General features: G+C 36.3%; 1 protein-coding gene and 2 long non-coding RNA genes across 3 annotated transcripts in view; all 3 read right to left on the reverse strand.

The window, feature by feature from the left end:
- The window catches only part of fdx1b (ferredoxin 1b), a 36,530-nt gene extending 20,421 nt beyond the window's left edge, over positions 1–16,109 (reverse strand). The window contains exon 1 of the mRNA XM_067439205.1: positions 15,938–16,109. Within this exon, the coding sequence (XP_067295306.1) occupies positions 15,938–16,071 (134 nt within the window). The 5' untranslated portion in view covers positions 16,072–16,109. The remainder of the gene's footprint in view (positions 1–15,937) is intronic.
- LOC137072012 (uncharacterized) lies at positions 8,659–10,346 on the reverse strand. The gene is made up of 3 exons (XR_010904581.1): positions 10,267–10,346; positions 10,054–10,135; positions 8,659–9,044 (listed from the first exon to the last, which is right to left on the reverse strand). It is a non-coding gene; the product is annotated as an uncharacterized lncRNA (long non-coding RNA).
- On the reverse strand, positions 12,097–13,241 carry LOC137072013 (uncharacterized). Its single transcript, XR_010904582.1, has 3 exons — positions 12,612–13,241; positions 12,460–12,518; positions 12,097–12,117 (listed from the first exon to the last, which is right to left on the reverse strand). It is a non-coding gene; the product is annotated as an uncharacterized lncRNA (long non-coding RNA).
- Positions 16,110–25,223: the final 9,114 nt, after the last annotated feature.

Consider the following 25,223-nt stretch of genomic DNA (forward strand, 5'->3'; position numbering starts at 1 on the left):
TTTTTATGGCTTTATTGGATAGGGCAGTTAGATCAGACGGGACAGCAAAGGGTGGAGAGAGAGAGGAATGGGAGGGGCAAACAGTGCATTTGGATGGCAATGCTCTAAAAACGCTACAGTTCAAAGTTTAGTGATTTTGGAACTGTTACAAGAAGAAAACTGAGTTGAAAATGAGAAGTAGATGCTCTCAACACAAGAAAAATGACGCCGAGTCTGACTAGAGCATTTGTCCTTGTCACTGCGTTTACACGAGCTGTCACAATTGAGCTACAGTGGGGTTTTGTGTAATCACGACACATTCTTCATTTGTCTTTCCAAGTATACATGACACAATGAATAACTGAATATTTAAATCATTAAATACACGTCCTCTAGGTGCACAATAGTGAGGCCAATTCATGTGTATACGTGCTGGACCATGCAGACCTCCAAATCAAATTATCTGTTAATCCTACTTTATTTTAAAAAGACAAACGACTGTTTCAGAAGCACTATTCTTAGTAAACTTTGAAAAGCACCCAGTTTAATTTCAATTATAAGTTACAAGCATATGACAAATGCCTATGCCTAAAAACATGTAAAATTCTTCATTTGATTATTCCTGTTGCAGACTTTTCGTCGATGACTCATGCACTATACACAGGAGACTCTAAAGACATGTCAGTGTCATCCAGAAGAATGACACATTGTTACATCCCTGCAGTTTGACAGCTTTGTACCTTTTTTGCTCTGGTTCATACGTTCTTGACACTCGTAAGTTTTGTTCTAAATTTACACACTAATATGCTAATTGACATGGACTGGGCTAATTAGTGGGGATTGTTGCAAGTTACTTGAACTCCCTTTCACAACCAAACACACCTGATAATTGATGCAGAAAATAACGTAAGGTGAGACCAGAGTTCTTAAAAATGATGCACACTAGAAGCATGTGATCTAAGTTGTATGTGTGCTTGAAGAAACAAAAAAGGGGGACAAAAAAAAAGAATATGAAGAAGAAAATGGTTGCTTGCTGATGTTTTGTTCCAGGTCTTTGACTTCTCCCCCTGAACTTTCCCTTGCCCTTGCTCTCTCATTGGCTGAAGGTCGTTGCCAATGTAATTTCCAACTGAAGCATATTTTACACAGCATGACAGACAGGTCCAGATATTTAACAATATTTCATGGGCATTGGTAATGCATTAACACTTCTCTCATATCACACCTTTGATCATAAGCACTACACAATTTTCACTCAAGTGAAGGAGCAATGATTTGCGAGTGAAAATTGGGATAAAATCGCGCAGTGGGTACCCAGCAGGTGCATGTCTTGAAAGAAAATTGTAGGATGCTCCTAAAATGGAAAACTCTTTAAGACGAGGTTTGAGAGGGCTAAAGATGCTGATCTCATCAGGTCCTATAAATTCTTCCCACTCTTTTTCCTCAGCGCCTCCACACATTAGCTCACAGTCACAACCAACACATTTTTACAGTAATCTCTCTTATTCCCTCAAATTTCTTGCACACATTTCACATTTCCTAAACTTTTGAATTAATGACTCTGTCACCTAAAGCTTCATCAATTCTGTTTAAAATGTCAGGAGTAGTTAAAATAGTTTCTACAATGTGCCTATAGCCATGTTACCTCACCCATTTACATTAAATAGAGGTTTGTGGGTAAAATGTTAATTAACAATAAATGTAAAATGTAAATGCACCAAATGAACTTGAATCTGTTTAAATTGTTTATTGCAGCGCTGGTGAGGATTAGTTCCATAGACAGTGAAAAAAAATTGATTAATTCGCTCTGCCCATTGGGTAGCGGTAGTAAACACGTCCACGCTGCACTGACAAGTCGGCCGCGCGAGCTCTTTAACAGCCCACTGTCTCGTCCCACTTTTGGATTGTTTGGCTTCCCATACCCATAGTCATCATATATATACATAGACGACCCATGATGTGCTGGAGCGTGATCCAGCGTCGCCGCCATATTGGTTGGGTCTCTCCACTCAACGCTAGCATTCAGAGTCAATGGAGAGCGAGCAATTATGCCCGTATTTTATTCAGCTTACGGTTGCAATAACGCAATATTGATACCAGATCGCATGGGATTACATTTCACAAGTAAGATTGAACAATAATTTAGGTTATTTTACAATTTATACATCATTATCATTTCATGCTTGTGTCATTTGTGGTGTCTGTAGGCCTATTTCACAAAGTAAGGCTGCAACACATCGCAAAATTAACTACCCTGAGTTACAGAGTGCAAGCATACGCAAGAAGCTGTGCAAAACAGTTCTTTTAAAATGATTTTAGCTCCCCAGTCCCAGTTGCAAGCCTGACAGGGTAATGTAAGATGCTGGAATGACCTGGAGTTATAACGTTTACTTTAGGCCTTTAAAAAAATAATAATTCTGAGCTGGTACAGTATATATGGGAGCTTGTATGTATATGTGTTACAGAAGGTGAGTGAGTGAGTGTGTGTGTGTGTGTGTGTGTGTGTGTGTGTGTGTGTGTGTGTGTGTGTGTGTGTGTGTGTGTGTGTGTGTGTGTGTGTGTGTGTGTGTGTGTGTGTGTGTGTGTGTGTGTGTGTGTGTGTGTGAGAGAGAGAGAAATAAATCTAAGTGAAAAATCAAACTTGTTTCTTTATTAAAATATAAAATTCATAAATGTATACATTTATCAATATGCCTGTGTGAGAGAAATGAATTCAAATGAACAATCAAACTCGTTTCTTTATTAAAATATAAAATTCATTCATTTATACATTTATCAATGTCATAGTCTACCATATGTCTTAGTTAAAGCTCGTAATACAAAGTCTTTCTACATGAAAGCAGAATTTTTCAATGTGTGACAGCGTCCTGTATCATTCATAACTAAGTCTCTGCAGTTTGTAACAAACCAAACCGTGTGAAAATCCGGTAAAAACTCTGGGTCTAAAACTATGATCATTGTAGTTGAGATGAGAATACATCTTCCTCAGTATAAATAAATGCGGGGGGCGGCGCATTGGGGACCCATCCAAGATGGCGCCGCGCTGATACGTCCGCTCCAATAGGCAGCGTAAGTCTATGGGGCGTCTACGTATATTATGTCTATGCCCATACCACCCCTTCAGGATCAAGGGGGTAATCTAGCACTCGGAAAGCGTTCCACCCATAGGGGCGGCCATTGCTAACCAAGCCACCACCTGCTGTTAGCATCCCATTGACTCCCATTCATTTTTGAGAAATTACCGTATAGACCTGAGGAGACGCTCGCAGGCAATCTTTTACTGTCTATGAGACAGTCGGGGGGACGTGGAGACATAAAGTCTGATAAAGTCAAGGGAGAAGAATGGGGAGAAGCCCATAGTGATCCAAAAGCAATGGAAGAAAATATTTAAACAACGGGATTCAGATTTCACTTTCCACAACTACTAGAAGACCTACAGCTGTCCGACAGGAGGCTCACGTCACATCTACGTCGTCAAGCTCAGTCTGAGCCTGCGCAGTTCGCTCAGCCATCAGGAAGTGAGTGCTCCTTTACTGACATCACTTAACGCCGTAGAAGTCAATGGGATCGCTCGGTCCATTTCTTTTACTGTCTATGTTCAGGACGCGAGGGAAAGTCGCGAGGAAAAGACGCAACGGCGGAGGAATTGAATCAAGTGAATTGATATATCCTCGCTGCCTTTAACGTCACTTCAAAGCGGCGTCAATTAATGATGACACCGCTGGATTTAGTTGGGATTCTTGAACATTAGAGATAACTAATAATATTGTAAGGTTCAGCCTCCACAAAATACTACATTTGTTTATATTTTAATCAATATCACATGTGCAGTAGTTTTAGCCTCTGGCCAAAAACTCCTCCCATGATGCAAATGGGAGGAATTTTTCCAGAAATAAAATGCATAAATCTCTTGTCTCAGGGGGATATCAGGAGGGGGAGCACAATCATTCAAATATACTCCAGGGTTTCTAGTGATTCAAAGCCATATGCTAATCGCCGAAGTAACCCTTTAAAGATGCACTAGTGCTTTAAAATATCCAAAAACCACTAGGCCAGTGTTATATATTTTGTTCAGTTGAGTTCTTACAATATCCCAAATGTTTCAAACTATTTGTACATTTTGAGAAAATTGCTATTTTAACCAATGACGTCTGAGGGAGTCTCCTGTCAATTGCATCATATCTGCGTTACCCTCAGTAGAAACACTTTACTCTTAGCAGTGTGAACAAGTGTCACAGCAGCTGTTGAGCGAACACACAGAATAGCATCATTGTAAACACACTTAAATGTATTTAATATGATAAACAGAGCTGCGTTACCTCCATAGACAGTAAAAGGTTACCTCATACTCATGACCGGAAAAGGGGAAAGGGCACCGGCAACAGTGTCCCGTCCCGTCATAATAAAAGTCCCGGTGCTCGCGAGCCATGTGTTGCTCAACGATCGCTCCATCGGCCTTGCTCAGTTCAAACACTCTGTCCTGGTCTGCTACATACTACAGTAACGTTAATAATCGCATCCATGAACATGAGTCTTATCCTGATTCTTTTCCACTGGCTGTGAGGTGAAGACTACATGTCCCAAGATTTTGCTCAAACTTGGCAACTACGCCTTTGTTTTGAATAGGCACCATCTAGTGGACGGAAAAATGACAGTGCAGCTTAAGGAAAGTAGGCCTAATAACATAATGATACATTAAATCATCAGCTAATCATTAATTAAAGCAGACAACCGGAAGTTGAAATACATTACTTTGACCATTTCTAATAAGTAACACATTAATTTACACTATTGGCTATAAGTTATTAAGGAATTCATACATGACATTTAATTAATACCAATTGATATATTGTTGAATCTATTAATAATTTAGTTATTATTTAATTTATTAATCCAATATCAATCAATTAATTAATGGTTTATTCTTTATGAGTCATACATTAACACGTGATTATCACATGTGCAGTAGTTAAGTTGTAAAGTGTCACAACAATACAGGTGCACTTAGTTGTTTTTCTCTTTTATATCTGAACAGTATGAGCACAGCAGTATTCAGTGCAACAAACCAGACTGACAAACTGTACGGACGTATTAATCAAAAACCAGTGAGTATAGTGTAGGTGAGTCTGAAAGAGGCTTTGTGAAAATGTAGCTAGAAAGTTCACTGACATGGCAGTAATTGCTACTTTTCTTCACCAATAAATTATTGGACAGGACTTCTCCTTTTGGATAAGCATGAGCCTTCAGCTGGAAATACAGAATAGAAAGGCGACCAGGAATAGTGGTGATTATAGCCAGCCTGACATGTGGCACTTGATGATCAAGACCAGGCCTTTTACACGGAGCGCTATACTGGCGGCCTGTCAAGAAACTGAACAGAAGGAATGAGTAGGAAAGAATTTGAGTTCTGAAGGCATAGCTGTAAAAGGACCTAGACTTTAACAAGGAGATGAGCAGAATGAGCAGTGCCTTTTTCCTTAACACACTTACATTTGGCTTCTTGATTGTAATATTTGAAGCAATTTCAAAATACATGTGAATTGATTCGAATACTGTCAAATCGCATTTTCATTATTGAAGTTTTAAAAAAAAACGTTTATCAGGTAGACAATTCAATTGTTTTGGGAAAACACAAATTTACGATAATATTTTGGATAATTCCGAGAGAACATGAAGGCAGCATAAGCATATTTTAGTTGTAATTAAGCTGTGTAAAAGTATAGCTTTAAGTGTATTTAGTGTACTTTTGTGCACTAAATACTTCTAATTAGAAGTATTATTAGAAGTATGAAATTAGAACTAATTTCAAGTATACTTAGTACAATTCAAGTAAATAGGGACTAATTACATGTTTCATTAGGGATATGTGTATTTTATTTGTATTATAAGTATACTTTATTTGTTAAAAGTATACTTTATTTGTGGTATAAGTTTATTTGTGTTGTCGTAAGTATACTTTATTTGTGTTTTAAGTACATTACAAATGAATTACCAGAGTGTCTTTTGAACACACAAGCAATATACTATAAATACATATTTTTTTCACACTGTAAAAAATTATTTAGAAAAAAAGTTACCTGGTTGCCTTAAAATTTTGAGTTCATTGAAATTAAAATTTTGAGTTAATACAATGAATTTTTTTTTGAGATTCGACAACCTTTATTAAAAGATTATTAAAAGATTGTGTTAGCATATTGGGTAATTGTGTGTGTTTTATACCTGATGACGCAGTGAAGCATGCCAAATAGTGCTATTTTCATGATTTATCAAATTTTTATGTGGTTCAGATACAAAAATATTTTGAGTTTCTATTTATTAAACAAATTTCCTTCATTGTATCAACTCAAATTTTTTATTTCAATAAACTCAAAATGTTAAGGCAACCAGGTTACTTACTTTTTTAAGTTAAACCAACAAAAATTACAGTGCAGGTTTATTGACTTACTGACTTATTTACTGACTTATTTTCCTAATGTTGAATGCATTTGCTTTCAAAGACTTTAAAATAAATTCAATTTAATAACATATAATGAAGAGACATATTTCACTAACAAGCCCAATGGTTTTTATTTAAACTTCACACATATTCAGCAAAACTGAACAAAATAACTTACCATTTTTTCCTTAAAACATGCCCTAGAATGAGTTGAAACAATATGTTTAATTGTTCTCTGATATCTATAGAGGGTATGTGGCTTATTTAAGGGCAAACATTGTCCAGATATAGTTTTACAGGTTCATTTACAATATTGTCCCTAGGATGTAATGCTCTGTTTTTGCCTTATTTGGAAGGGTCATGAATATTAATGTTGAGCTCTGCTCTGATTGGCTTATTTCAGCAGCTCACAGCAGTTCAGTTGTTCAGCAAAGCGGCTCGTGAGTCCTGACCATCCTGACAGAACACAGGCCGACTGAATGACACTTTAAGCAGAACATCTCAAATGGACATTGCTGAAATGCAGCTTACTTGTTTATTGGTGTTTTCAGATCATCTGCACGTGAGAGAGAGCTCGCGTGCATATGGTTGCCAGATTGTACATTGTTTAGGTAAAACACCAGATAGTATACGTGTTCTTTTCACAGAAAAGCTCTGTTTGGGGGATTTAAATGAATGAAATCTGGCAACCACACAAACGCTCTTCATTCTCTCAGACAAAACCAAAATCAGTGATTTTGGTTCACTGATCAGTGGTCAGTGAATCAGTGGTCTTTTTTCGTCAACTATATTGCATGTTTATATAACGTTAGTCACAATGTAGGCTACGCAGTGACTGTGACTTACTCTGAAATACAAGCATGCAAAAACATAATACTTCAGCTATCAAAAATATATATATTTTTACAAAATGAATAGGCTTGTCAAATGACTGGTTTAACTTATATGGTGGAAAAGGTGACGTTTGCTAGAAGGATCAAGTAAACGATCTGTTAGCAACATTTACAAACATCTACGGTTGTATTTTGTAAAATAATATTAACCTTTGTCATTAGACACACTATTTAGTTTTGTATGGTACTTGGAGTTTCCTGTTGTTACTGTACTAGCATCTTGGGTTACTACAATGCTGTCTCTCTCTAATAAACTTTCAGTTTAATCAGAAATTGTTATTTCATAAAATCATAAAAGTGGATAAATAATAAGTGGATAAAATCGCTACTTACTGCTTGCAGGAATATAGTTGTAATTGCCACTTTCTTCAGTTTAAGATAAAACGGGCCGAACAAACGAACGATCTTGAATTAAATTGTTGTGGTATCCGATTATAAACATCAACCATGACTGTTGACCTTTTTTATCTGTGGGAAGGGTATGAAAAGTCTCCTGCACAGCCTGGAACATGAAGTGTATCCATGAGAGCTGCCAGCTCCATCAGTTCCGCCTGACAATGAACATGTTCAGACATATGCAAATGTTGGGGGCGTGCATAAATGATCCCCAACGCTTGTGTCACTGTTGGGTTTATGTTGAGAAGCACTTATTTTTCCGTGGGAGTTTTTCATGCATGAGATTTACATATGAAGGAGGAGGCAATGGTGTTTGAGACTCACAGTATGTGATATCCATGTATTGAACTCTTATTATTTCACTATGGAAAGGTTAATTCAATTTTTCATTCTAGGCACCTTTAAAAGAGTTATATTAAGACCTAAGTCATTAAGACCTATATTTTAAAAAGGGTTAATAAAAAATGTAAATGTATCAATAAACTTGCACTTCCACATAGCTCAATCCCACCAGTATATTTATATTTATTATTATTATGATGATGATGATGAATATTAATAGATCAAAAAGACTTAATTATGACCAAACTCACAGTAAATTTGAAATCCGGAAATCAACACCAATAGAGTTAATTTCAACACTTTAAAAGTGTATATATGGGAACCACCCGCAAAGTGTTAATTCAACACTTTTAAAAGTGTTGCCTCTCACAACACCCAACTCGGTGTTACAATAAACTCTAATAGAGTAAAATATTAACACCAATGCAGATAACAACAACACTGTTACAGAGTTAAGTGCAGCTTTGTAGAAAACACTGGCAGAGTTAAAATTCTACACTGTTCTGGTGTTGACCTAACACTTCAGAAAAATGGAAATCAGTCTATATATATACACATACATGCATACACACACACACACACACACACGCTGTTCATTGTAAAGTAAAAAATAAAGAATGCAAAAAGTTGTTTTAAACTAGTTCTTTATTTACAAGCAAGTCCATTTACATCACAGAAGGTTAACTTTTAAAATAAATGATGAAGGCATAATATATGCATTTCTTTCATAAGCTATTAAAGCTGCTTATAAGTGTGTAATACTTCAAGTCCTGCATGCCAGTGAATATATGTCCTGTGTCAGTGAAGTTGGTTCAGTACCTTCAACTTTGCAACAGAACAGCAGTACTTGAGTCAACACAACATTCAGCAGATGAAAAAACAGTCACAGGATATCTGTGGATCAGTTGTGTCCAGTTGCTAACAGTGCAGTTCAGTTGTGGTTTCATATGCAGAACAGGAAAAGCTGTGTAGATCCAACTCTCTGGAATCCTGGTTCCCTAAACAACACAATACCAGACCAATTACAATTAATTCTAGTTGTATTTTATAAATACAGTAAGTTTATGGTGCAAAAAGTTCAATCATCTTGGACTTTGGTGACTCAACCAATAAACTATTTTGGTTAGAATTGACTGATTTCCAAGTACATTAAAGGCTTACTTCACCCAAGTTACTTCTGTTATTAAATTACTCACCCTCATGTTGTTCTTAACCCGTAGGACTTTTTTTCATCTTTTTTTTCCATATTTTTAATAATATCTAAGAAATTTCTGTCCTTTCATTTACAGGCTATTCAGCCTCCACTTCCAAAGCCTAGAAAGGTACAAAGGAAATCATAAGTGATCTATGTGACTCCATGGGTTTAACCTCATTTTTATGAAACAAGTGCTTTATTTGCTCAAAAAATCTCAACCCCATTTATAATATATATATATATATATATATATATATATATATATATATATATATATATATATATATATATATATATATATATATATATATATATATATATATAAATATATTTTGCAAACACGGCATTTGCATAGTTTAATGAAAATGTATGTTAAAACACTGGAGTTGCATGGAGTACTTTAATGATGTACCTTTATATATTTCTGTGGCTTGAAAGTGGTAGTTGCATGGACTGTCTATGATTCAAAATGCGCCGAGGCTTAATGAAGCGGTGTTTTGAAATCTGCCATGCCGTTATTTAGGTTTTTTTACGCACAAAAACTATTCTCGTCACCTCAGAAAATGATTGTAGAGCCACTGTAGTGAGATGGGCTTTGTAACGACATCTTTAGTGCCTTTATGGGTCTTGAGAGAGGAAATGATATAGGTGTCAATGAAGGCCTTTCTGAGCCATCGGATTTCAACACTAATATCTTCATCTGTGTCTGAAGATGAATGGAGGTCTTAAGGGTGTCCAACGACATAAGGGTGAGTAAATGATGACAGAATTTTCATTTTTGGGTGAACTAACCCTTAAGAAATCTCACTTACTAGTCATCTGCTGGAATGATTTTTGTTCCCTTCTTCCTGACTTTGTGATGTTGGGGGCAGGTGATTTCCCAATCTGTTGAGTCTAAAATCAAACAGAAAATATATACCTGTCAAATCATGAAAACAATTAGTTTGACTCAATTCTATTAGCCAAATACCAACAAATGTGATGTTTGTGGCCATGATTCTCTCATGTTATATGTTAAATCGTACCATCTCCAGACAGGTTCTAGTCTGTACAGCCTTCAAACACCAAGCCAGGTACCCTTTACTTGCTGCATCATAGAAATTCTACTAAAAACACAAACAGCAAAAACAATACATTTAAACATGAAGGCATATCCAAACGTTAACCAAAAGTTAGTGATAATTAGCCTACATTTTGCATAAATATTTAGTCTGAAAGAATGACTTACCCATTCTAAAAGTATTGGTCCTCCAATAATAGTGACACTTTCAAGGGTATTGGTCTGCAGTTTGTGGAGTTGTTCTTCTGTTTTTCAGTCATATGGTAGGTGTGCTGGCAACGAGCAAAATATAGTTTGAGGATGAAGAAATACTTTAAACAGTCTTAAAGTATACACGTTTCATTAGTTTTAAACACAGACTTTAGTGCATCTATCCATTATAAAAGTGCATCTATCCATCATAAAAGTGCATCTATCATCATAAAAGTGCATCTATCATCATAAAAGTGCATCCTATCCATCATAAAAGTGCATCTATCATCATAAAAGTGCATCTATCCATCATAAAAGTGCATCTATCCATCATAAAAGTGCATCTATCATCATAAAAGTGCATCCTATCCATCATAAAAGTGCATCCTATCCATCATAAAAGTGCATCTATCATCATAAAAGTGCATCTATCCATCATAAAAGTGCATCTATCATCATAAAAGTGCATCTATCCATCATAAAAGTGCATCTATCATCATAAGTGCAGGTATCCATTATAAAAGTGCATCTATCATCATAAAAGTGCATCTATCATCATAAGTGCAGGTATTCATCATAAAAGTGCATCTATCATCATAAAAGTGCATCTATCATCATAAGTGCAGGTATTCATTATAAAAGTGCATCTATCCATTATAAAAGTGCATCCTATCCATCATAAAAGTGCATCTATCATCATAAAAGTGCATCTATCATCATAAAAGTGCATCTATCCATCATAAAAGTGCATCTATCATCATAAGTGCAGGTATCCATTATAAAAGTGCATCTATCATCATAAAAGTGCATCTATCATCATAAGTGCAGGTATTCATCATAAAAGTGCATCTATCATCATAAAAGTGCATCTATCATCATAAGTGCAGGTATTCATTATAAAAGTGCATCTATCCATTATAAAAGTGCATCCTATCCATCATAAAAGTGCATCTATCATCATAAAAGTGCATCTATCATCATAAAAGTGCATCCTATCCATCATAAAAGTGCATCTATCATCATAAAAGTGCATCTATCATCATAAAAGTGCATCCTATCCATCATAAAAGTGCATCTATCATCATAAAAGTGCATCTATCATCATAAGTGCAGGTATCCATTATAAAAGTGCATCTATCATCATAAAAGTGCATCTATCTATCATCATAAAAGTGCATCTATCTATCATCATAAAAGTGCATCCATCATCATAAAAGTGCATCTATCATCATAAGTGCAGGTATCCATTATAAAAGTGCATTTATCATCATAAGTGCAGGTATCCATTATAAAAGTGCATTTATCATCATAAAAGTGTATCACCATAGACATTGATCTTTTTCTTTCTCACACTGTTGATCTCTAGTGTATAAGATCCAGCATCCATGGAGGGATGCATGCACGTTTTGCCTTAGTTGTCCTTTATTGTAAATAAATATTATTGATCAATATCTGTGCTTAAAGATATTTACCAATAATCTGCCAAGAAAAGCACTACAGTTTTCTATACCTTAAACATACCTTTTTGCTGCAGAACAGAAAGCATGGTCATCTGTCAGCCTTGGTTTCAGTCCAGGGGGGTGGTCAAAAATCAATGCTGATGCAGCTGATGAACATGATGCTTCTTAAGACAGAGACAGGTCAAAAGCAAATTAGGTCAACATTTTTAGAAGTTCATAAAACAATCCTGCCTAAAACTTTGTCACTTGATTTCGCAAAAAAATAGCTTTCCTTTGTTAGTAATATGAGTCTTTGAATCTGGAATTCTACCCAATAAAAATCATACACAAAGATTAAGTAGTGCAATAAGATTACAGTTCGGTGAATGAACTATAACGGGGAAGAGAAAGCATGTTAGAAACCCCCGTTTGATGCTGCTTCACCAGTGAGGCCAGTGATTTTTCCAAGACATAAATACATAATTATACAGCAATTATACAGATTATTATATGTGTAGAACACTTACTTTAGGTGTTTTCTCTGTTAAAAGCACACTCCGTGTCTCAACTGCGTCACAAGCCTAGTCTGTAAGAAAGGTTTAGGCGCGTTTTAAAAGCGTTAGATATCGTTAAACGACGTCATTAAAAAAACACGTTGCAAATTAGGCTAAACACTTACTTTCGTCGTTTCCCTCATAACGTGCAAGCGGCGTGCACCCGCCTCCTCGTCGTCAGTTCCATGTCACCACTCACGAGTCAAAGAAAATGCCGCATGTGAGAAAGGTTGTTTCGTTTAAGCGTGCAGAGCATTTAAATATCGCGTTAAATAAACATTTTATAAAATACATATTGTAAATGAGCTAAAACACTTACTTATGGCGTTTCCCTGTGAAAAAGCACCCGCCTGGTCTGCTCCGTCCGAATCACGTCAACGAAAATGCCTCTATGAGAGCTGTTTAACCGTGCACAGCACATAACTAGTTATAAAACAATATAATGCTATAAAATGGATACGTAAATGAGATGGAACCAAAGGATGAAACACGCAATATCAGCGTTTCCCCTCATTGATGTTACGCATCGCGAGGCAAAGAAAATGGCGTCTGTGAGAAAAAGTTCGAGGCTTGAGCTTGTTCCGCTGCCGAAATGTCCCGGATGTGACTATACTCTCTGTCAGTGTTATTGATATTTAACTCTGAATATGTTCACCTGCCAGAGAGTGCGGTTTACACTAGCAGTGTTAATTCAACACCAGAAAATTAACTCTTTACTCTAAGAGTCCTTAACACCAAGATTTTGACACTGGAGATTTTGCTGTGAAAAGTAAACCACCGCAATGATCAATTAGTTAATATAAATTCTCAAGTATTTAAGTAAACAGTCAGTAATAAAATAAGAATTTATAGACAAATGACAATACTGCCCTAACTTCATTTTTGATTTTAAAAAAAATGTTATTGATATTTGACACAAGACCTCCTTTAGCATGTGGATCACTTTATCAAGGAGTCAATTCCATTGTTTTATCGAGAAAATAAAGGGTTGTCTTTACTTCTAAAAGCCCAGGAGGAATCAAGGCAGAACACCGTAACACCAGTAATTGTTCTTTGACTTTGTTTTAGAAGTTTGAATACTCTGCTATTGTTATGCCATTGTTTAGAAATTACTGTCTTCCTGGAGTTACGTATTCTACCTTTGTTTTACTGTCTATTAAAGTTTGCTGTGTTTTACAATGTAGCCTGTGTCATACATCTGACACTGAAAGCGCTTCTGACAACACGACACCTACATAAAAGCGTAGGTATAAAAAATAGCTGAGTGGTTGTTTTTAGTAAGGGGTGGCTTTCAAACACAGACATCAAGGACCAGGTGTAACCCAAAAGATGCATTTTAGACTAACAAATTAGATAGTTCGCAATATATACTTTGTTTAGCTAGCAGCCTAGTCTAGTCAGCTATCAAAGGAATAGGCTACTAAAAAAGCAATTGGAAATCATCCAAAATAAATGCCATGGTCACTAGATTTTATACAGGCGTTTCATTTTTGAAAATGGTGATCAGCAACCAAATATTGTCAATGTGGAAGTTACTGCTATTTTGCCTTGACGTGACTTCTCACTTTTTGCAGACAATACACAGGCAGAGCACAGTAACTTAAAAATAGGGGTCAAAAGTCAAGTTTGAGCTCAAGATTTTTTTTTATGTAGATAATTTTCATACTAAAACATCTAATTGCCAGATTTCCAGAGTCCTGTCTATAATAAATTTGGCTGGACAACTAAAAATATTTAAAGTATTTTTTCTCAGTTCCACACTCTAGTGATTTGAGGACTTTTGCCTTTGTAGGTCAGAACATACCAAATAAATACAACACAACGATACAGATACAAACAGTGCTTTAAGTTTAAGGATTGATTTTCCCCCTTTTTCCCCAGACAGGAGTGGGTATAAGTTATATTAAATTGCTTTCGCTTTAAGACCAGGGTCAGACCGGGACAAAATCAATGCAGTTTCAAAGGACTTTAAAGGCTCTGCACGTTCCCAGCCAAGGAATGGGTCTGATCTAGCGAAACCATAGGTCATTTTCTAAAAAACATTAATCAAATGTATATACTTTTTAACCTGCATCTTCAGACAAGATGGCCACCACATCTGTGTCTTCAGACCAGATGATGGATGCTTCACTAGAGTCTCCAGCTGCCTGTGTCTGCGTTAAGGCCGCATCATCCGAATTCAAAGTACTTTATTAGTGGACAGGCTCATTCATGGAATACATATGGTACTTGTATTTTTGTGTAATCCTGCATGCAACACACTCATTACTGAGTGTCGTTTTAAGAATGCTTTTGGGACTCAACAGAGGTTTTTGGAACGAAGAAGTCAGTCTTACTGAACTTGAGCGGATAGCGATTAGTAGTCATCTAGTCTGATATGCTGAGGCATACAGAGATCTTTTCTTGGATTACTGATGCAGAGGCAGATGGGGGGGAATAAGTTTGTGTCATGAGCGCAGAAGTGATAAGAAATGCCATTTGACTGCAGGCTGTTCCAAGCAATCTGGTGTAGGTGGGGAAGAAAAGCACTTCTGATCCCTGTGATACACTGGTGGGCTGATAAGAGTGGGCCTTTTCATCTGATTTAGGATTTTAATGAAAACAAAATTCTACAGTGGATGTGACTTTCACCACACAATGCTGAAGAAAGTAAACAAAACATCACTTCTACTACATATTGAGTGCATAAAAGCTCACAATGCAAAGATTGAAGGTCATTTGATATATAGAAATATTGAGTGTGATGAATGATCCTAAGAAATGCTATGGGCAAAACATTATCAAAGCCAATGATATAATGAGCTGATTTACAATTTCTTAATTAATCAATTACACTAATGTTATTTGCAGGTTTATTTAAAGAGGAATCATAATTGTTTTTTAAACCATGCATGTTAAAAATGCTCTTTATTAAACCATTCTTCGGTGATAGTTCTGGGAATCCTGGGGATGTGACCACATATTATGTTATTCAAATCTCTCTTTAAAACATCAATACATCCCCAGCTGAACATTACAATATGAGTATAGGAAAAGAGGCATCAGAGCACAGAATTACACTTTACACTGTAAAAAAAAATCAGGTCTCCAATTGAAAAGTTTAAATAAGACCTAATAATTAAGAGCTCACAAATATGCACTTTTTCCTACACTGTAAAAAAAGAAATTATGTCTCCAATTGAAAATGTTCTAGTGACTGATCACATCTAAGTTTTTCATTCAATATTCCAGTGAATTAAATTGCATCAATTCACAGAAATTCAATTTGGCCAACTGAAAAATGTAGATGTGATCAGTCACTAGAACATTTTCAATTGGATTTTACAGTGTAGGAAAAAGTGCATATTTGTGAGCACTTCATTATTAGGTCTTATATAATTAGAATGCATATTCCCTGTACAGAACACAACGCATTATGTGAGATAACAAACAAAGTACATTTGATCCTTACCCGTTTTGTTGGGATTGACTGCACAGTTTGGGAACTGTGTGAAGAAATCTTGGATGGGCTCTTGAGGATCCTGGGTGGCACACGAGAGCCAAGCTGGAACGTACCAAGACCCGCAAAAACGTACGAGAGGCCATGCTGTTCTGCTGTGCAAGCGTGTGTGTGTCTATGAATGAGGAGGCTCTGCATCTAGTTTTGGGATGTTCTTTGTTTCAAGGAAAAAGCAGCAAGCTCCATAGAGAAGGCCAACCCTGAGGTGGGCAAGGTTAAACACACAGAGAAAAGGAGAGAGAGAAGCCTTGGTATTAAAGGTTATGAGGCTCACACATGTCAGCGTAGTTTATCTTAAAAATGAGTTTTTGACCTGTCATTGAATGTGTTTCTCTTCCTGTGTGACGGACTGATGGAACAAGACCTATTGCCTCTTGCAATGCTGGGTGAGGATGCAGACTCAGATGATAATCTAAAGGGATCAGATCAGAGTTCTTACTAAATCTCTCTTTAATTTTTTTCCTCATTCTTTGGTTTTCTTCTTTCTTTCGTCAAAGAAAATGTAGTGATATTTTAACTGCAACACTTTTTTTTTAAATACTAAAGATATATATTGTTTTAAGGGAAAATGTTTTAGAACTGCTTTTCCATGGCTTATCGTTTATTGTCATTTTAAAGCTGTTTTCAATCTATGAAAAAAAAAATTGATACTTTGCACTTTTTATTCATCAGCATGACCTCTGCAATCCACATGACAGAAATCCATTATAGCGACAAAACTCTCAGTCCCTAGCCTGGGTCTTATAAACCAACAATCTTCATGGCTAGTTGCTCTGACAAACCGTATTTCTATATTGATGTTTTTTTCCCCAGAGCTGCAGGTCAGTTGAGCCTCGGGTCAACTTATGAGCTGCCATCTTATCTCAAAAAGTTATATCCTGAAATTGTTGTCAATACTGCAGTTTACTTATTTAGTCACTCAGCTCCGTCTGGAATATGTTTCGAAATGTGAAACTGAAAAATGCATTAAATATTAAAAAATCTCTTAATATTTAATATTCTAATGCTTTTTGAAGCAAAAACCTTGACACTGTAAGAAAGAGAGATAAGGGTGCCAGGGAAAACCACAGGATTTCCATGAAAACACTTATCTTTGATTCTATTGCACAGGCAGCAAACAGGTCAGATCGGAAAGTATTCAGACCCCCTTATATTTTTTCACTCTTTATTATATTGCAGCCATTTGCTAAAATCGTATAAGTTCATTTTTTCTCATTAATGTACACACAGCATCCCATATTGACAGAAAACCACAGAATTTTTGCAGATTTATTTAAAAAGAAAAACTGAAATATCACATGGTCCTAAGTATTCAGACCCTGTGCTGTGACACTCGTATATGTAAAGGGTTAGGTCACCCAAAAATGAAAATTCTCTCATTAATTACTTAGCCCAATGTCATTCGACACCCGTAAAACTGCCAAACTGCTGATGTCATGTGACATTGGCGATCCGAATCATGAATCAATACGCTAATTCATAACCGTTCAAAACAATGGGTGCGTTTACATGCAATTTCTTAAGCCGATTATGGCTAATAAGCCGACAATGAACATGGTCATGCAAACGCGTTAACCCGTTTTCTTTTATCGGAGTAAGGTCATAAACGGCGTAAGCTTGAACAGGTTGGGATAGGTAGTTTTTTGTCTCTTACCTCGATTTCGCGCTGCATGTAAATGCATTAGCCTGGTTTCTGCAGTCTTATTGAAGTGCGCATGTGTGATTGGTGTCAAATATGCAAACTTCGAGCAGATTTAAATGCATCCAGACAGAGCGAACTAGCGTTTTGCATGAAATAAGGACATATATCACAAATGCAGACTCTTTTAAGACACAGAAAATTGTAAAGATGTGTCTCTTCTCATGTAGCAGAAGTAGAAGGAGGTTCAGTCAAAACGCAGCATCTGTATCTGCATGAGGGATAATATGAGATACTATGAAATATGTATCTATCAAATACTCCGTCAGATACGGACATTATTATTTTTGACGTCACTACATGGAAATCACCCGGTTTATTAATAAAGTCATGTAAACGCGGTTTACTTGTGTTATCAGTTTACTGGTTTGCATGTAAACGGGGAAAACTGGTTATTTCAATAAGCTGATATTTGTGAGTAATCAGCTTACTGGTATGCATGTAAACGTGCTCATTGTTTTGAATTGGGCCCATCACTATATAAGTCGTTATTTAGTTTTTTTTGCGCACAAAAACTATTCTCGTCGTTTTATAAAATTATTGTAGAATCACTGTAGTGAGATGGGCTTTGTAACGACGTCTTTAGTGCCTTTTATGGGTCTTGAGAGAGGAAATGACATTGGTGTCAATGAAAGCCTGTCTGAGCCATCGGATTTCAAAAAAATATATGAATTTGTGTTATGAGGTCTTATGGTTGTCAAACGACATTAGGATAAGTAATTAATGAGAGAGTTTTCATTTTTGGGTAAACTAACTCTTTAACTCAGGTGCTGTCCATTTCTTCTGATCATCCTTGAGATAGTTCTATACCTTAATTTGAGTCCACTTGGTTAGTAAAGCCACACACCTGTCTATATAAGACCTTACAGCTCACAGTGCATGTCAGAGCAAATGAGAATCATGAGGTCAAAGGAACTGCCTGAAGAGCTCAGAGACAGAATTGTGGCAAAGCACAGATCTGGCCATGGTAACAAAAAACTTCTGCTGCACTTAAGGTTCCTAAGAGCACAGTTGCCTCCATAATCCTTAAATGGAAGACGTTTGGGACGACCAGAACACTTCTTAGAGCTGGCTGCCTGGGCAAACTGAGCTATCTGGGGAGAAGAGCCTTGGTGAGAGAGGTAAAGAAGAGCCCAAAGTTCACTGTGGCTGAGCTCCAGAGATGCAGTCGGGAGATGGGAGAAAGTTGTAGAAAGTCAACCATCACTGCAGCCCTCTACCAGTCAGGGCTTTATGGCAGAGTGGCTCGATGGAAGCCTCTCCTCAGTGCAAGACACATGAAAGTTTGCTAAAAAAAAAACAAACACCTGAAGAACTCCAAGACGGTTAGAGATAAGATTCTCTGGTCTGATGAGACCAAGATAGAACTTTTTGTCCTTAATTCTAAGCGGTATGTGTGGAGGAAAATATTACCTGTCTAATACAGTCCCGACTGTGAAGCATGGTGGTGGCAGCATCATGCTCTGGGGGTGTTTTACAGCTGCAGGGACAGGACGACTGGTTGCAAAGCAAGGGAAAGATGAATTTGGTCAAGTACAAGGATATCCTGAATCCTGAATGAAAACCTTCTCCAGAGGGCTCAAGACCTCAGACTGGGCCAAAGGTTTACCTTCCAACAAGACAGTGACCCTAAGCACATAGCTAAAATAACGAAGGAGTGGCTTCACAACAACTCAGTCTTAAACCCAATTGAGTATCTCTGGAGAGACCTGAAAATGGCTGTCCACCAACGTTTACCATCCAACCTGAGAGAACTGGAGAGGATCTGCAAGGAGGAATGGCAGAGGATCCCCAAATCCAGGTGTGAAAAACTTTTTGCATCTTTCCCAAAAAGACTAATGACTGTATTAGATCAAAAGGGTGCTTCTACTAAATACTGAGCAAAGGGTCTGAATACTTTGGACCATGGGATATATCAGTGTTTCTTTTTTAATAAAACTGCAAAAATGTCAACAATTCTGTGTTTTTCTGTCAATATGGGGTGCTGTGTGTACATTAATGAGAAAAAATATTAACTTAAAGGATTTTAGCAAATGGTTGCAATATAACAAAGAGTGAAAAATGTAAGGTGGTCTGAATACTTTCTGTACCCACTGAGTAGCGTTTTAAGGGAAAATGTTTTAGAACTGCTTTTCCATGGCCAGTTTATTGTCATTTTAAAGCTGTTTTCAATCTATGAAAAAAATGTGATACTTGGCAGAAATCCATTGTAGCAACCCAACTCTCAGTCCCCCCCCCCCCCCCCCCCCTTGAAATTCTTCAAATCTTGAAATTCACATCTGCACATTTACAATACTGCAGTTTACTTATTTTTTTGTATTCCTGGTAAATTCGGTTAATTTTAAAATGGAACTGGAATTTATGGATGTCCTTTTACTTGAACTGTCAAAATGTTTTCCCCAGTCACTCAACTCTGTCTGGAATTTAAAACCTTGAGACTGAAAGAAAGATCAATAAGGGTGCTAGAAACAACCGCAGGATTTTCAAGAAAACACTTATCTTTGATTCTGTTGCTCAAGCAGCAAACACATTTACAGTAATGTGAATGTGGATGATAAAAATCATTTACAGTTAGACTTTTTGGGAAACATACAAACAAAAGCATGTCATGTATTACAGCTCCAGAGGCTTTCTGAAGGCCAACAGGAAGGATTTCAACCTTCAGCTGACAACAGTGTCCATTACCCTGACCTTGATGGCCTTGAGAACCCTAAGAGCTGCAGCTGTTTACCAAAACATCTGAAACTCACCGGATGCTATTTACAACTAAAAACCCAAAAGCCTTTTAAACACTCTAACCAAAAGCCTCGGCATCAACACTTGTGAGAAGTGAAAAGGTTTTGCTCGATCAGACAACAAAAATGTACAAAACAGACAAAAGAAAATAGGCGATGTATAAAAACATTTACACAACAATCACTGATTCAGTGTAGCTTATATGTGATGTTTTTAATATATGCTTTAAGACAAACCATGTGCAAATTCACAAATCAACACCATTGTTTTACACCAGTCTCTTTAAAACTGCAGTGAATCAAATACAGTCTCAAAAACATCACAAACTACCTTGTAACCAATCCAGTCAATATAAGCGGCCTTTAGCATATCTTTAACTAACTCTGATGCTGTGGATAGAGTCTCAAGAGACGGCAGGTTATCCTGCATGCCCATAGGCAGGAGGTTTGGTAGTTCAAACAAACCTCCCGCTTCCCACTGACAAAGGTCCAGAATTTAAGTTAGTTTTTTAATGATTTGTTTGTGTGTAATAAACATGTCTTTTTAAATAACGACGACCAATAGTTTGAAGTCCCAATAAGAATATGTGGAGTGTCCCAATAAGTTGTAGTTTATTTTAATTATCGTAATTTCAAAGTTATTACAGCACTTTTCTGATTCTTGCTGTATGCACTTGCTGCCAAGCTTTTGTGATGAAGCAGGTGAGTGAAAATGGAAAAACCTGGAACAAAAATATGAAGTAAGATTACTTTGTTATTTCTTATAGAGAAATCAAATGACATTGTGCTGTTAAAATCGCTGCTTTTATATTATGTTTGTGCCTTTTTGTAGGATCTGAAATGTCGGCAGATGTGTGTGCGCATTGAGGATCCTGGACATGGTTTAGTGCCATGATGAGGCCCTCCATCACTTCACCTGCCCTTATTGCCTCATCTGGCCCAGATGTTGCTGCGGTCTCTTCATCCTTAGTGAGCCCAGAGTCAGCGAGAGTTTCTAAAAAGACCAAAAGCGACAACAGTGTACTTATTACAGAGACAATCTCCCTGGAGCTAAGAGCCTTGCTCAAGGACAAACTGGCTGGTGGCGATCGAACCCGAAACTTTCTGCAGTTCAGTCCTTTAGCCCACTAGACCACAAACCTCATAAAGCTACAATACAAATTAGCATGTAATTGTAAAAATATTAAATTAAATATAACAAGAAATAGGATGCTGATTGCTGACAACATGAACTGTAAACCGTTTTTATCATATTCAGACTAGAATTGAATATGACAATGCCAGGCTAGAAATACACAACAATTCAGCTTCAATTTAGGCCATGTAATATAGAAGTCATGTTGATATATGATGAAAAACTATTTTCAGCACAACAAATTGTTGTAGTTTCCCCGATCATTTTCCATAATTTTTATTGAAAGGTGCCACTAATTTGTCATTATGACACCTTTTCAGATAAACTGTGTTGTGAAAAAAAATGTTTTTCCTTTTTGGAAACAGCAGATTCCCTGAGGTTGGTCATGATCAGGTAAAATAAATATTTTTCGAAAGATTGCGTTGCGTAGGCTTAATGTCTGCTAAATTTTTGGATCAAAGACCACAGGGAAATAATTGTTGCATATTTGCCGTGGTTGCTCTGATAAGCCCTTATGAATCATTTACGATAAGGACACAACAGAAAGAAAAAATGCATAGGCCTACAGATAAATAGGACCTGGAGCCTATAACTGTGCTGTCGCCATTTCCCGTCATTCATTTTGTCCTTGAGCTTCTGAGGTCATCTTATTTAATGAAGGTTATGTTACACGTTTGTATAAAGTCGAAAATATATCACTATCTTAGCATTTAACTATTGGGTGTGTGAAGTGGACTGGGGGACCCTGGAACAGACTCTCAAAGCCCAGCCTGATGAAAATCCATATAGCACGAATTGTATTTATCGTGCTGATCCGCACATTATAACGTGTTATATGCACGTACCCCACAATAAACCCTCCCAAATGGGGTGACAACAAACCTAGCTGTTTTCACACAAAGTTATCAGACATATGGAGGAGAGGTACAAAACACCAAGACAGTATAGAAAAATGTCACTTTACTGATAACTTGGCGAAAGACTTTTTAAAGCGCTTTAGCCTATTTAAAAAATAATCAGATCAGTCTTATGCGCTCTCAATTTGGACAAACTGACATAAAAAGTGAAACTCACAGCACTGCACTGCTCTCTAGTGGTTACTACATATCCACACTGCATTAACTACCTAAATGGGCACTGATCATCTCACCAAATTGTTGCAAAACAGAGGAAACGGAAGTGTACCCCAGATCAGCGCATATAAATGTGGTAATGTTTTACAACGCACAATTAGAACATCATACACACACAAATAAAAAAAAACACCACTCATTTTTTTGTGAAACATTTCAGTTAATTTTTTACTTTATTAAATTTAATAAATATGCCATATTTAGTTGCCATATAAACATCATTTAACAAAAAATGTGCAATTTTTTTTAATCTTTGGAAGATTAAACATTTATTTAGCCATAGCAAAAGTAGCCTACATTTCTTCCTTTTTTTTCTTCCTTAAATTTCATCTCAGTTTTTTAATTTTGTTTTATTTAAAATAAGACAAATCTGATATTTTTTTTAAATCTGATATCTGTTATTTAACAGTTGAGATCATTCTTTAATGCCGATCTAACCAGCAGAAGACACGAGCCGCGGTTTAAATCCCAGTTGCAAATGGGTGCATCGTAAGACTGCTACAATGAGCCCTATTATAAATACGCTATTATATCCTATACTTTTATGAATTCCTTTGAGAAACCATGAGAAAAGGGTGAATAATGACTTAGAGTCAATGTTCAGAAGTGATTAATTATTATATTTTGCACTATGATGTAGCTGTATTTTATTTGTTGTAAAACTCAAAAAATAGGCCTAGTTTATTTTGAATGATTCAAAAATTGCATTATTTTATAAAAAGTTAATAATTGTATTTCATTGACAAATTATTTTTTTTTTCTTTTTTTTTTTTTATCATGTTACATTTTAGTTGCCATAAGTTCATGTTACAATGTACCCCACATATGGGGCATGTTGTCACATTTCACTTCCATTCTTTCGGGGTAAATCCAGAAAAAAGTATACACTGTATTAATGAAACAAAACCACATAATTGTACTAGACATGTGAAATTAATGTGGGGGAAAAAGAAATTCTCTGAACCCCAAGTGGATTTACACAAACTGAGAAAGTTTCTACTGCATCTGTACTACAAGTGAATGTATAAGTTTATGAAAGTACTTTGAAGTATACTCTCAGTAGTTGAGTATTCTTGTAAGTTTTAAGAGAACGTATCATACTTTTCTTTTACTACTTAGTTTTGCGTTTTAAGTTTTATAAACCTTTAAGTAAATTAACCTTTAACTGTACTTTAACTTTTCATTTGATTTGGTAAGCTAACAGTTATGATATATATGCTGTTTAATGTTTGATGTTTGATGATTGTTATTATTTTGCTTCTTCTTTTTCTTCTTCTTCTTCTTCTTCACATGTGTTTTGAACTGGAGATTTCATACTATTTCAGAAGATGCGTAATAAGCGCCCCTGCTGCCGTAACAATGAAAACATACTCCGAATTAGGAACATATCTGTTTTCTTTATAAATTAAAACTTTCAAACAATGTAAGTTTATCAGACAGTATATAAAACTATGTGAGGAAAAGTACAAATGACATTTACTCGTGTAACTGATTAAGCTAGCTAGTTTTTCTGTGTACTTCTGCTTTTTTAAGTAGCCTAGTTTTAAAAACCTGTAATTTTATTTTTTACTTAAGCACAGTTAGTTTGAAGTATTGTAATTTGCTACATTTTAAATCACATCCGTTACTGAGTAAAAATAAATAAATAATGGCCTACAAAAGGGGGGAAATCAAGCAGACTAAAGAATCTTGTAAACTTCTTTTAGGGGCAGGTGAGAATAAATTCAGACTCTCTGTTTGGTAAAATTCAGGATAATAAGGAGGACGAAAGTCTAGTAATGCTGAATCAAGATTACCCCTTAACAAATATAGATCACCTAGCTATTCAAATAATCCCTTTCCCAGGTACCACAGAAAATACTAGACAGAATGAAACATGAGTTATACTATATTCTTCATGTCCATATTGAACAGGGAGTCATGTAAAAAACATTGACAATTGGTTAAATGCTTTCAAATACAGCAGGATGAGAAGAAATTGGATTTTTCTGTTTCGGATGTCTTATGGGGGGACACGGTTGCAAAAAAAAAAAAATTATGACTTGAAATCTGCCAACAAAAACATCTTGCTCTCCTGCATATCTATGGTTGACAAAAAGAACAGCAGTTTTCAAAATTCAAAGAATTTACAAGGCGAGATACAAAGATGCCCAGATATTTTCAGTAGATAAGCATGTAAATAGTAGGCTACTCTTGTTTCGATTGATTCTGGTGAAGATACTGGGGTCAGTAAAGACTGCTCACTAGCAATAGTTCCAGTGCAGATTAAAGTGCCAAATGGAAACAACTCAATATCCACATTTAGACAAACAGAGATCCTCAATGTCTCAAAGCGTGTTGCCACCTATGAGATTCCAGAAGTAGTTTATAAGTTTATACCCAAGATGCAATTCCAGTTTCAAGAGAAAACATTATGGTAGCTGATGTTAAGAAATGGCCTTACCTAAAGGGGGTGGAGATCAAGGAAATCAATGCAGATGTAGAACCTTTGAAGCAAGAACTTTCTTCAAAAAGGATAATCAAAAGTTTCCAGAAG

This window comes from Pseudorasbora parva, chromosome 3 (genome assembly GCF_024679245.1).
Source record: "Pseudorasbora parva isolate DD20220531a chromosome 3, ASM2467924v1, whole genome shotgun sequence".
NCBI lineage: Eukaryota > Metazoa > Chordata > Actinopteri > Cypriniformes > Gobionidae > Pseudorasbora > Pseudorasbora parva.